General features: G+C 32.2%; 1 protein-coding gene across 6 annotated transcripts; it reads left to right on the plus strand.

Moving 5' to 3' along the window:
- The first annotated feature begins 1,944 nt into the window (after positions 1–1,944).
- Positions 1,945–8,333, plus strand: LOC129306877 (disease resistance protein RPV1-like). Of its 6 annotated transcripts, XM_054947654.1 has the most exons (7): positions 1,945–2,617; positions 2,854–3,925; positions 4,023–4,112; positions 4,205–4,322; positions 5,265–5,927; positions 6,310–6,435; positions 7,998–8,325. In XM_054947654.1, exons 1-4 carry the CDS (start codon positions 2,118–2,120, stop codon positions 4,232–4,234), a joined length of 1,692 nt encoding a protein of 563 aa, XP_054803629.1. In that variant the 5' UTR covers positions 1,945–2,117; the 3' UTR covers positions 4,235–4,322; positions 5,265–5,927; positions 6,310–6,435; positions 7,998–8,325. The 6 variants fall into 6 exon arrangements, with proteins under 6 accessions (XP_054803629.1, XP_054803626.1, XP_054803628.1 ...); XM_054947651.1 differs by having other exon boundaries at positions 4,023–4,322; positions 4,419–5,927; positions 7,998–8,327; XM_054947653.1 differs by having other exon boundaries at positions 4,023–4,322; positions 7,998–8,323.
- The last annotated feature ends 6,072 nt before the right edge of the window (positions 8,334–14,405 follow it).

Consider the following 14,405-nt stretch of genomic DNA (forward strand, 5'->3'; position numbering starts at 1 on the left):
TATGAATTTGTTTAATTATTGTGGGAGATGTTGGGAGACTTGTTATTATTGTTGTATTTATGTGCCACGTGGTACGCCCTTATTGGAGCCCAGTAGGTAGCTTGTAAGGGCTCGGGCTAATCTACCTTTGGCCGAGTAATTTAGCATCGAGTGAGGACTACGGCTCGAGGTTAATGAAGAGAAATAAGAATGGTTGTTTGTTATGCATTGTAATATTTCTTGTATTTTGTTGAAATTATATTATTGTTGGTTTCCCACTTAGCAAGCACACATTTAACTGTTTGTATACACTATCATAAATTGACATTGGTTACTGGAACTTTTGAGTCTCATTATGTGGTTAATAATTTTCAGGAGAAGAGCCACGAGTGGCGCGTGAAGGAGTCCTTGAGGCTTAGTGGCATAGATCCACTGTTTCTTTTGGATATTTGATTTATAATTTTTAATGTGTTATATTGCCAATACTAAGACTTTTTGTTTGTTGACAATTATATGAATGTAATGATGTAATCATGCCCTTCAAACTATTTCTACTTTTGGTACACTTTGGATGACTGTAACTTTGATCTCTGATTTATTTTGGATAGTTTGAAATGGCATGATTATGAGGTCAAATAATTGATTTGTTTTGGAAATTGATTAAGTTGTTTATTTTAGTTATTGGTATATGGTTTGCACTTGTTGGGGGTATGAGGATGGAAAATGTGGTTTTAGTCTAATAGCATGTGGGAGGTAAAAATTTATCTGAGATGTTGTATTGTGCAAGCTTAAGCCAATTATAAAATTTTTATATTAAATTTATTGATATAAAATGTGTTGGGTGGCTGTAACCCAACTTTGGTTGTAAATGTATATTAGTTGTATAAAATTGTTTTGTATTATTTGAAAAGGAATTTAATCTTTTCTACCATGGTAGTTAATTTAAAAGAAGAAGTATTTTATAAGGCTATATTTTATTGTTTCTTACCATTGTAGTGTTTTAAATTATAAAATTGTTTCAAAAAAAATATATAGGATAAGTTAATTTTTGTTTATCATGGTAGCTACTTTTCTATCATGGTTGAGTTAAATTATTTTGAAAATAAGTTGACTTCTATTTACTATGATAGACACTTTTTTATCATGGTTGAGTTAAATTGTTTAAAAAAAAAATTTTAGGGTGTTACATGAGTTGAATTTAACTCTTTTTTATATGGGTTAAAAAAATTTCAACCCCTTAAAAGGTTGGCGGGTTAAATGGGCTAACCCACCAACCCATTTATTTATTTTTTAATTTATTTTTTTTATAATTTTTTAAAAAATACACCTAAATAATAAATTTTAATTTGATATTCTTTTATGATTCATTCTAAATATATCAAAATATTAATTTATAATATTTGTATAAAATATATAAATTGATCCAGCTAAATAAGTCATGTCTAATATAATTTATATTCACAAAATTTTTTCCTTTTTTCTTTTTTTTTTTAATTTTTTTAAAAAATAATATAGGTTAAACGGGCTAACTCTAACTCATCATGATTAACCTATATAATTTACGAATTATATGGTCTAGGCCAAAAAAATTTATTTTTATTTAGGTCAATTGTTTTTTAACCCAACTCAATTTTTATAATTAGTTATTCAGACCAACATATATTACCCGATTCCAACTTTATTCACAAATTAACTTTCTATCACAAATAACCTTTTTTAAATTCACAATTAGCTTTTCTATTGAGTAACACTCCATTTGCTAAATGTTTGACTTTTAACTGCGAATAATGATAGTGGTCCTTGTCATTTTGATAATTTAAGCTTTTTAATTGTCATTGATATCTTGATAAAGATGTTATTTATTATTTTCTCTCTTCTCACACTTCCAAGTAAGAACCCATCTATATATTTAGTCTTTAATAATCCTAGCTTGTTTTCATATCTTGTGAAAGGATAACCTAACTTTTTGACTTGTCGTCGCTCATCAAGTCCATCCTTCACTTATCAAAAGTTCAAAACTCAAAAAGAAAACCGCGTGGGTTCCTTCTTCGTCTTCTGACATCTCTCTGATTTTTCAGACTTATCAATTAATACACCATATAGTGCTTCTCTCCTTGCTTTTGGCTGATCAGATAGATATGGCCCTTGATGCTGGTTCATCCTCTTCCTCTGCTCAAATATTCGTTCCCAAAAAGTATGATGTATTCATCAGCTTTAGGGGTGAGGACACTCGCACCAACTTCACTAGCCATCTTTATGAAGCTTTTTGTCAAAAACACATCAAAACGTACATAGACTACCAACTTCCCAAAGGAGATGAGATCTCACCAGCACTTATGAAAGCAATAGAGGATTCCTTTGCATCTGTGGTGGTCTTCTCTGAAAATTATGCTTCTTCAAGATGGTGCTTGGAAGAACTCACCCAAATAGTTCATCGCAAGAGAGTTCAAGGGCAGATTGTGATTCCTGTGTTCTATAAAGTTGAGCCATCTCATGTTCGCAACCAGACTGGGCTTTACAAACAAGCATTTGAGAAATATGAGAGAGATCTTAAGGTCAACCAACACAAGGTTAAAATATGGAAGGAAGCTCTCACTGAGGCTGCAAACTTAGCTGGTTGGGACTCTCACGCATTTAGGTAATTATAAATTCATTTTCTTCTATTTAAAAATGATCGCAGTATATAGTAGTGATTTGTGTGATGGATAGGTCAAGTAACATAATTAAGGCATCCTGTTCAATTTTAAATCATTTTTATGTATTCCTCATATGTACACTAGTTAATTTATCATACAGTTAAGTATTTATCATTACTTGTGGTTGATTTTGGCTTTTCCTTCTTTCTTTTTTTTGCTCTTATTTTTTGCATCTTAGGGATGAATCTGAATTAATTCAAAAGACTATCAAAGACATATTGCGAAAATTGAATTACAAGTACCCACCTGCTGAATTGAAAGGACTTGTAGGAATTGATGACAATTGCTCAGAAGTAGAATTACTGTTGAGAGATTTTGAAACCGTAGGAATTTGGGGCATGGGGGGAATTGGCAAATCAACCATTGCCAAAACTATATTTGTGAGGTACTCCTCCCATTATGAAGGCTCTTGCTTCTTGGCAAATGTAAGGGAAAATTCTAAGTATGGATTTGGTGATTTACGTCATAAATTTCTCTCCTGCCTACTAAAGGAAGATCTCTTTATTGATACTTCAACAACTTTTGCTGGGTCAAGGCTTAGTCGTATGAAAGTTTTTGTTGTTCTTGATGATATTAATTCTTTAGAGCAGTTGGAATGCTTGGTTGGAGAAACTCTTTGCTTTGGTCGAGGAAGTAGAATTCTCATCACTTCTAGAGACAAGCATGTGCTTAGCAAAGGAGTTAAGGTAATATATAAGGTTAAGGAATTGGAGTTCCGTCAATCCCTTGAACTTTTTAGCTTGAATGCCTTCAACACTAACTTTCCTATAATGGGATTTGAAGAGCTAACAAGAAGAGCAGTTGCTTATGCAAAAGGAATTCCACTGGCTTTGAAAGTTTTGGGTTCATTTCTCCATGGCAAAAGTAAAATTGAATGGAATAGTGCATTAAAAAGGCTTCAAAAGATTCCTCATGAAGATATTCAAAAAGTGTTGAGATTGAGTTATGATGGATTGAATCATGAAGAGAAGAACATATTTTTAGATATTGCATGCTTTTTGAAGGGAATGTCAAAAGAACATGTGATCAGCTTGTTGGACAGCTACGACTTCCATGGACGTATTGGTATAAGAATACTTCATGATAAGTCTCTTATAAATGCTGAATATGATCACCAGCCCATAGAAATGCATGATTTGATTCAAGAAATGGGCTTTGAAATTGTCCGCGAAGAATCTATTGATAAACCTGAAAGACGTAGCAGATTATGGGATCCTAAAGAAATCTACAACATCTTAGCCTATGATACGGTAATTAAGAAATACATATATAATTCCTTTTCTAATACACACATATGTACACATACTTAAATGATTTACTTACTATTTTTCTTGTTCTTATTTTTAGGGAACAAACAAAGTTCAAGGTATCAAATTGAACGTTTCACAAATTAGAGATGTTCATTTGGAAGCCAACATTTTCAGAAAGATGCCTAATGTAAGATATCTCAAATTTTATTCTACTTCCAACAATAGCTCAAGCCATGTGCATCTTCCAAAAGGCCTCAAGTGTCTTCCAAATCAAATTAGGTATCTAGAGTGGTGCAGATTCCCACTTAAATCCATGCCATCAACTTTTTGTCCAGAGAAACTGGTTGAGCTTCACATGCCCAATAGCCACGTTATAAAGCTTTGGAATGGAGTGCATGTATGTATAAACTTGGCTCTGTTTGTGTTTTTCGCTTATTTGCAACTTGATGATTTTCTCATTTTCACTGTCTATCCCTCTCTATTATTGTTATAGGATTTTGTTAACTTAAAAATCATAAACCTTAAGAGATCCAAGGAACTGAAGGAGCTTCCGAATTGCTCCAAAGCCTCAAATCTCGCGGTAGTGGAACTTGCTGGTTGTGTTAGTCTACGTTACATTCATGCTTCAATTTTGTCCCTTCACTCACTTGTTAGATTGGACTTATATTGGTGCAAGAAACTTAAGAGTCTAATAAGTGATGTCCATTTAAAATCTCTACAATCTATTGAAGTTGGATACTGTTCAAACCTCAAGGAGTTTTCACTGTCATCGAAAAAATTGATGGGATTGGATTTATCTGAAACAGGAATTGAGATATTACACTCGTCAATAGGGTGCTCGAGTGAATTGGTAAAGCTTGATCTCAGTGGCTTAAGACTTGTCGACCTTCCAAACCAATTATCTTGCTTAAGAAGTTTGAAGGTGTTTAAGCTTTCCAATTGTGAAGTCATTGATGATTGAAGCTATACATCTTATTTGATGGCATGTGGTCATTAAATGAAGTGATATTGGATAACTGTTGTAACATAAATGAACTCCCCAACAATACTAAACATCTTTTGGGATTGAAACGTCTTGTCTTAAGGAATTGCATAAGGCTTTGTTCTTTACCAGAACTACCACCATCCATTGTAACCCTAGATGCCTCTAACTGCATTTCCTTGGAGAATGTGTCAACTTTCAGATCATTGAAAAATGGCAAAAGATATTGCATCTCATTCGGGAATTGCATGAACTTGACTGAACAATCACTTCACAATATCATTGAGGCTACCTATGAAGTAATTTCTTATGGTTTTCCTGAACTGATCAACCATCGTCCTATGTTTTGCTTTCCAGGAAACAAAGTGCCAGAGTGGTTCAAATATGAGGCTGCACAAAGCTCCGTAATTGTTGATTGCCCTGATAATGATTATTCAGACTTGTTCTTTTGTGCTGTTCTTGACATTTACTCAGAAATTGAATCTTATTTTGCTATACAATGTGCATTATGCTTGGGAGGTTTTAAGACATATTTGGGGTTTGATTTTCTTGCTCCAAAGACAAAATCTGTTCATGTTTTCATATGGAGCATTTCTGACTTTGATCAAGGGAAAGTGAAGGAACTATTTAGCAAAAGAAGAAATAAAGAGTCGAATATTGACACAAAGCTTTATGTTAAATTCTCGATTGAACGTCCTGTTGTGCGGATTGGGTTTAATCACGTGTGCAAGAAGATTGGTATCAAAGCATGTGGGGTGAGGGCAGTGAATTTCTCAAAAAAGAGAAATTTGATGAACAAATAATGGAAATGGAGACGAAAAAGAAGAGGCCTCGAGATGTTGAAGAGGAACAACCACTTGTTCATTCCAAGAAACGTATCAAGTTTGAAATGGCTATCCATACAGCATGCCTTAAGATTGATGAACTAGAGGTTCTTCTCATGAGGATGAAAATCACCTAAAACTCTCCTCTTCCATTCCAAGTTTATGCCAGCAAGGAAAACAAACAAATATAATTCAGGTAAGAAAGCTTAAGCTCTCTCACATAATATTTTTTCCCTTTAAGTTTCTATTCTTGCAATTTATCCACGCAAATGAGGTGTTTATGTACTGTTGACTATCTTTTGAGTTTGGCATGAAAGTGTAACATCCTGAAAATTTTAAGACTCGGATGTATTTTAAAAAAATAAAATATTTATAATTAAATTAAAATTAAGAATAATTTGATAAAAGTTCAGAGTTTGAATTTTACTCAGGAAGAGTTTAGTTTTATTTTATTTTTAACTATGAAAAAATTACCAAAGTTAACCCGAACTTTTGTGTTATAATAAGAAATGTTGGGCCCTTCCTTGTAATTTTCTTCAAAGTGTTTGGATCAGTTTTTTAAGAGCAAATTCACACAGATATGAAACAAGAAACCAAAGGAAAGAAATGTGAGATGGAAGAGAGGAAGAAAAGAGGAGGAAGAGAAGAAGTTAGACTTGGATTTAGGAGGCTTTGCGACCATTGGAAGCTCAAATACACAATAGGTAAACTCCCTACTTCAATTCTCTTCCTTCCCTCTTGGTTTTCTTTAATTTTTGGAAGAGAAAATTTATGAAATTTGATCCTAAAGGCTTTATACTTATAAGCTTTAGTTTCCTTGAGTCCTTAGGAGGTTATTTTGAATTTTTATATGATGCTCTAATGCTTTGAGCAGGCAATTGGATGAAAAATAAAGTTTTAAAGCAAAAGTCAAACCCCAAGAGGTTGGGTTTTGCTCCTCAGTGGTTTAAGCCTATTGATTTAGTTATAATTGTGTTATTTAAATCTAATAAGATTTAAATTAAGGTTTGATTTTCATTATAAGGGCTAATGGTAAATGTTGGTGACATTAAGTGAAGGTTTTTAATTGATTAAAAATTATATGAATTGAAAATTAGCCTAATGGTGGCTAATAAATGGTTTTGGTGGTTAAGTGATACTATGTGAATGGTTGGTTTAATATATGAACCATTAGAATGGATTATGGCTCATTGACTCAAGTTGTGTGGTATGAGTTATAGTCTTTATTAATGCTATTTGTTATGAAAAGTGATATGGATCACTTATATGTTGTAGGAAATTATTGATGGAACTTAATTGGAAGATAAAGAATAAGCTAAGTTTCATTCTGTACAAGGAGAAATCCTTTTAGTATATAGTGTTGAGATAACAGGGGAATTTATATTTCTTATTGCTTTGTTTAGTTATTTTTGAATAAATATTACTAACTATCATGCATTATATGCTTTAAATGATTAAATGCAATTAATTGTGTTTTATAAAAATTTATAGGGTATTACTTGGATAATAGTGCATATATGTTTTCTATTCATTTAATAATAATGTTTTTATGGAAACAAGGTTGTTTGCATGCATTGTAATTATAGAGAATGGAAGTTGCACTTAAAGAAGTGTAATTAGGTTAGGTACTCTAGAGAGGCTAAGGAATCGTTTAAAGGAAAAGTGATATTTGTTATACTATCTTAGATTGTGGAAGTGGTCAATACTCGGGAAAAGTAAACAAGAGTGAAAGGCATGATCTCGATATGATATTCTATGGCACATTGTCTGTGCTTAGTGTTGCCTTTCGTATTGTGAGCTTAGTGCATTAAAGTGATTAGTGGATTGAGTATTTGACACCTCTCAGTAGGAGAGGGAATCCGACATATGAAGTGTGAGGTTGAGTACCTAGGCCAAGATAGTCCGCACATGAAGAGTAAGTCGGGCTGGCTCTGGGAAGGAGTTAGTTTCAGCTGTTCAAGATTCACGTTGAAGGAGCACAGACGGTTAGGTGAATTCGATCATGCCTTAGGTTATGTTTTATGTCTGTGAAGGTACAAGTGAATATAAGGTTTACCCGCGAGTTAAAGAGTGCTAAGGAGTATTTTGTTGGTCAAGAAAGGTCATATTGGCCTATATCATGCATTCATGCATTTGAAATGGTTAAATTATATACTATGTTGAATCTATTATTTGTTTATTTGATTATGACTTGGTAATAATTAATGTAGATTTCTCTGTTATTGAGACTGTGGTTATCCCACCCTTTTCTTTTCAATATTTTCAGGTCCAGGCGAAGGAACCAGTGGTGGACGGGGAAAGGAGCAAAGCTAGGGGTTGTTTGTGGATTGTAAAGAACTGCAACCCCTTTCTTTTGAGCAAATTTATTGTAATGTATTTAGGATTAAGGTGCAAGTAGAAGTGATTATGTATATGTGTGTGTGTGAATATGTGTGGATTGTATGGCTTGTATATGAATTTTTGTCTGCTTGTAGATTTGTGGCTAGGAAACTTGGTTATGGTGTGTATTTTTAATGAATTTATTTATTAGACTAAGTTTTCACTACAAGTAAATATTTATTTTGGTATATATGTGATTCTATAAGCAAATACAAAGTGATTACATTGCAAATGGTATGTTATAGGTAAACATACACCTTGGATAGAGAGAGTGGTTGTGTGGGCCCCACTTAGATCTCTGAGTCAAGTAAAAATATTTAACGTGTGTATTCATATATGTATATAATATTTGAAATGGTTTTGACCACTCTTGTGTGATTTGTAAATTTTGAAAATATAGGGTCCATTTTGAGAAATTACACCAGAGTGGTCAAATTTTGATATAAGGGGTGTTTCCATCATTTAAATGTTCTATCAAGTACTCCTAGTCTTATTTAACGTGTTCAAAGTGTTCTCACAGGTTTGTGACCATTAGGATGAGATTTGAACAATTTAGAAAATGGTTTTTATTAAAAAACTACACTTTTGCATCCGGATATTCAAATTTCAATTTGACTGTTGGATTTTTCTGAAATTTGGGTTACAAGTTAAACTTTTTATAATCTTTATGTGAGTTTTGGAATCACTTCGATCGGATATCATACGAAGCAATGGTGTACTCTGAAAGTTGGCTCGGAGGTGCTGTCATGATAGTTATTTAATGCTGTCATGACAGCAAAGTGGCTGAATTTGCAACATGTATAAATTTTAATCCGTTTGTTGAATCTTTTCAAAATTTAGTATGCTAATAGTACTCTTTAAAAGTGATATGTGAGCTTTGAAATTGCTCCGATAGGAGATAAGATGATGAAATTGTGCACTTCGAAAGTTGATTCAAAAGTGCTGTCATGACAACAACTTTATCCAATCTTGTAGAGTGTCTAAATTCTAATCTGACCATTAGATTGTTTTGTAATTTGGTACATTACTAGTAATCATTAAAAATGACGTGCGAGCTTTAAAATTATTTCAATCGGAGGTCAAATGAAGAAACGGAAGCTCCCAAAAGTTGGCCCGAGAGGGCTGTTAATGCTGTCATGATAGCATCTTTTTATCCCACTTTCATCTAGCTTGCTTCCATGTGCTATAGGTAGAACCTATAAATTTTTTTAAAGGCTTTAAATGTTTATTTTGTGATGGTGTATTTGTTTATTGATTTAAATGATTTGTTTCTTAAATTAGTTTTAGGATCAACTCCTTAATCACACTTAGTTTATTTGAATGTGTGATTTTTGGATAACACTTGGGGCAAGTATTACAGAAAGTGTAGGCCAAAATCATCTTCAATGACTTGAGAATTTAAAATAGTAGTAGCAATGTAAAAATAAATAGATATAATTTTAATTTCAATAAAAAAAAAATTTCCTGAAAAGACTTTACTAGCATGTTTATTGATGAAAAACACTTGGGACATTAGGTCCTTAGCTGTCAATAATTTTAAGGGGGTAAACTATTTAAATGCCCTTAATGGTAACAAAAAAAAAAAAAGAAGGTTAAGCAAAGTCCTTTGTTGTCAATATGTCACGCAAGGTCCTTCGGTGACAATTTATTGAGCACTAAAGTACAAGATCCTTCAGTGTCAATATATCACACAAGGTCCTTCAATGTTAATATGTCTGCATCTAATGTGTACCTATGGAAGTTTCTTGCATATAACAAAAGAAACATTATATATCATGAAAGAAATATACATCTGGAGAAAAGTATTGCATTTGACAAAAGAGTGTTGCACATAATGGGAGAGTGTTGCGTATCGTAAAAAAATTTGCATTTGTGAGAGAGTGGTGCATATGACGATAGAAACGTTGCATATCGTGAAAGAAATCTGTATATGTGGAAGAGTGTTGCATATGATAGGAAAGTGGTTGTATATAATAAAAGAAACATTGGATACCATGCAAGAAATTTGAACTTGCATATGCAAAATAGTGTAACATATGACAAGAAAAATCTTGCATATCATGGAAGCTTATTAATATGAATAAAAAGGAATCATAGTCTTTGTTTCTTCAATTTTTATGAAGACACAAATGAGTGTCCTAAAAATTTTCTCAATTTCATAAAAAACACAAATAGATATTTTGAAAATTTTTTCAGTTTTTATGAAAATGCAAATTGATATCCTAAAATTTTTTTAATTTTCATGAAAAATACCAATGGATATCCTAAAATTTTCTCAACTTTTATGAAAATACCAACAGATATTCTAAAAAAACTTAGACAAAAAGGAATCAGGGTCTCTGTTTCTTTAATTTTCATGAAAACACGAATGAATATTAAGAAAATTTTCTTATTTTTCATAAAAACACAAAGGATATTTTCAAAACGCAAATGAATATTCTAAAATTTTCATAATTTTTCATGAAAACACCAAGATATTTTGAAAACACCAATGAATATTCTCAATGGCTATTATTGCATTGTTATATGTAAACTTTAATCACACCAACTTAAAAAATTAATGAAAACAATTGAATACCAACAAATCTATTTATCATTAAATAATATATTTTTACATCCTTTGATAACACAAATTACATTACATTATAAGATATTACATCTTGTGTTAGCTTTATATGTCTAATTTAATACTTCAACATAACGGTACAAATCACACTAATTTCCTATATATATGCTAGCATTTGATAGTAGATTGCAAGTATTTCAATCCAAGCTCATTCAAATAAATTGCTAATGCAAACTTAGCTTCATTATGAATGTTCCATTTCATATGTTTAGCCTTTTCTTCTTGTTCATCAAATAACATGTTGAAAAAGAGAGACAAAATCACTTTCTTGACCACAACTTTATTGTCAACGTGAAATCAACATACAAAAGTTGTTAGATTCTAAAAGATAATAAAACAAAACAGTACTAAGTAGTAGACTTCACTTTGGCTTTTTAGGAGCTCAAGGTTTTGTTAACGATGACAATACCAAAATACCTACTTTCTAAATAACACATGTTCTTTTAACTGAAAAACTTAACAAGGGTAGCAACAAACTTCAATTCTCTTTATCCACCTCTATCAATATCAACTAGAAGCACACTAAAAGAAGCACAATAGTAAGACAGGGCCCAAGAAATAAGAATGATGTAGCCAAACAAGAAAAGTGTTTGAAGGCAATAAAGAATACCAGACTATCAACAATTTGAAATATGTTTCTTGGAAAATATGGAGAACATATCTTGAATAAGGTGTGTATGAAGCACTTGCAAGTGGACTTCAAGGCTATGCCAAAATCAAGACTTGACAATTTGTGGCATGTTATGATCACTTGTTTATTAAAACTACTTTGTTGTATTTTTTTTTAGAGTATAGTGAAATTTTCATTGTAATTTGCAACAATTTATGGTAATTTGATTAATTTGAAATGTTAGCTTTATGGTATAATTAATTTCTTGTTTTATAGGGATTTTAATACAATCAACAAATATTAATGTATATAAAAATTCTACATGTAAATAAAATCAAATTTTTTTTAAAAAAAAATTAGCGATTGATTCACAATGAATGTTTTTCCACAATATATAAATAAAAATATATATTTTTTTAAAAAAATAAGCGATGGAATTGTCATGGAAATTTTGTCACTAATCCATTAGAAATTTGTGACAGAATTTCCATCACTAATCTATTGTTATTTCGTGACAGATAGTGATGAGATTTGGTTTCCATTGCTAACTTGGAATATGCTATCCCTAAAATTAGTGACGGAATTAATTAGTTGAGGAATTGCAAATTTCATTGCTAATGAATTAATGGTAGTGTTTTTACCAACAAAATTATTTTATTGCTAACCAGTTTAGCAATGAAATTTGCACTAATAATATGATGATTTTTTTATAGTGCTTTCCCACATCGAGTTCTTCTTCCTTTCCCACAAAGAGAATACAACGAATAAGATGAAGCTCATATTCATGGTTGAAAAGTGCCTCTTCTTCTAGTTCAAGGGTGCCCATGCCATCCACTCTTCCAAACTTGAAGGCTTGAACTTTGAAGTAGTGGAGCCTAACTTAGCTTCAATATGTTAGGAGTAGACACAAGCAGTAGCAATAAAGATGTAACATTCTAACTTTTAAATCATTGGTTAATCAAGGTAATGAAGTGTAAATGAGTGAATTTATATATGAATTGAATTGAGAATGGTTAGAGATGACTAATAGATTAATTGGACTTGTTGATAGCCTTTGGATCGAGGTTGAAGGTGTATTGGGCCGTTCAGGCCCAACTTGAGGAGAAAATTATGGGCCTTGCACCTCTATACCATTCACTCACTTTTCATGCCTATTATTAATTGTACTTCTATGTTCTTGATTTAATGTATCTTGGTTACTCAGTTGTTGTACTCATCCTTCTATTAACATTTTATAGGCTATAAACTCTGTTAGGAGCAAAAGGGAGGCATCGGAGGCAAAGAATTAGAGTCCTTTTTGTAATGCCTTTATGTTTATTTTGGATTATATTATGAGCAATTTGAATCATATGTTGCCAGCTAGGTCTACTATTTTGTCATACTAGCACTATATGCATTGAACTCATGATTGGTTGTATTTTAGGTCTAAGGTTTTTATGTGATGTAAGTTTTATTTGGACTAGACTAAAATATTGGTGCAAGTATATATGATTATTTTGATAAATACTAGCTAGATTTAAAGAAAACTAATTTAGAAACCTCCCCCTTGGATTATGTTGAAAAGTTAAGGTTGAGAGTCAATTTGATATTTATAGAGAATTGTATGTATGTGGTACATTGTACAGAGTATCTTAAGTCTATTGAATGTAATATATGGGTTGTTGTAAGCTTTTGGCATTTAATGGTGAATTTGGACACCTAGTAATGTCAAAAGTGTGAAAAAGTTATTATTTTTTATGATAAGTCATATTTGTTACACACTTTTCTTGAGCATTCAGGACCACATTTCATGATAGAAAGCCCTAAAATGTACATTCTTGGTGTTAAATTAAGGTTTTAGACCTTAGTGAGAGAAAGTATGCATAATAGGGGTATTTTGATCATTTTACATTTTGTTGGGAATTCAAGGGCAAATTGGGAATTTAATGTGTGCATTAGTTTTAGGTCCATTTGGTTGAAATATTTGGTATTAAAAGTCACATTTGGATCTAGGGTTAAAAAGTCAACATTTAGGGTTGACTTGCCATAGTGGCTAATTTGACCTAATTTACATCCATGCATGACCACTTTATTTTTTTCATGTGTGTTTATGAGGTTTTTAATGGATTTTAAAAATATATGCAAAAAGATATTAGGATTTGAATATTTTCATAATTACCACATGTACAAAATAACTTAGTCAAATTTCATGTTGTTGTCTTAGGTGACACTTTGTATGGAAGAGGCTGTGGTTCAAGTTTTGGCTTGGCACATGGGGAGACATTTTGGCACATGGTTCAGACATGGAATGGCACACTTAGGCATGATTTTCAAAGGCTAAAGAAGGGGGCACTTGAATTTTTCTTGTACATGCACACAAGGGATTAAGTTGAATTGTCAAAGTTCAACATAGTTGCAATATGTTTGAGAAGCTTTGAAGACAATTCAGACCTGATTCTAGGCATGGTTTGGGCGTGAATTCCAAGGTGCTTAAGGGGAACACCAGTGCTTAACATGTCCATGCACATATAGGATTAGAAGAGCAACATTAGAATTATCATCCAAGTTGACTTGTAACCTAGACTACCCTTAACTTCACTTAACCTAATGACTTGTTTTGAGTTTTTTGGCAACTTGTTAGCAAGTCTCCCACCCAATTTCGTCCATAACACAGTTAGATAGGTTTAGGATTAGTTTTTCAGATCATTCACTCACATTTTGAATCTTTATCTTCATGTTCTTCAAGTTCTCTCACTTCTCTCTCTACACTTCCACTCTCTCTCCTCCATATCTCTCAATCTAACCATCCAATTTCACTAAACCACTGCCATTCTCTTCCTCTACAAAACCTAATAGCTTTCTCAAGGATTAAACCTTGTCTTCCTTAGGCAAAATTCATGAGAAAATTAGCTATAGAGTTTAAGCTTCATCTTGAAGAAAACTTGGAATGCAAGGCTAGGTTCTTGAAGCAGCTACTATGAGGAGGAAGAAACCTTGAGTTTGTATTATTTTCTATCTAGTTTTGAATTTCTTCTCTCTACTTTCTCTCTCTAGAATTACAAATTTGTATGACTCTTTGA

Source organism: Prosopis cineraria, unplaced genomic scaffold (genome assembly GCF_029017545.1).
Source record: "Prosopis cineraria cultivar Desert tree isolate PC_DT_omini unplaced genomic scaffold, ASM2901754v1 PC3, whole genome shotgun sequence".
In the NCBI taxonomy this organism is placed as follows: domain Eukaryota; kingdom Viridiplantae; phylum Streptophyta; class Magnoliopsida; order Fabales; family Fabaceae; genus Prosopis; species Prosopis cineraria.

Bases quoted from the DNA above. Each gene is read 5' to 3' on its own strand.
- LOC129306877 (XM_054947652.1), top strand. From the start codon at position 2,118: ATGGCCCTTGATGCTGGTTCATCCTCTTCCTCTGCTCAAATATTCGTT. The intron at 3,926-4,022 runs GTAATTAAGAAA...TCTTATTTTTAG, and splicing joins ACATCTTAGCCTATGATACG to GGAACAAACAAAGTTCAAGG. The intron at 4,323-4,418 runs GTATGTATAAAC...TTATTGTTATAG, and splicing joins AGCTTTGGAATGGAGTGCAT to GATTTTGTTAACTTAAAAAT.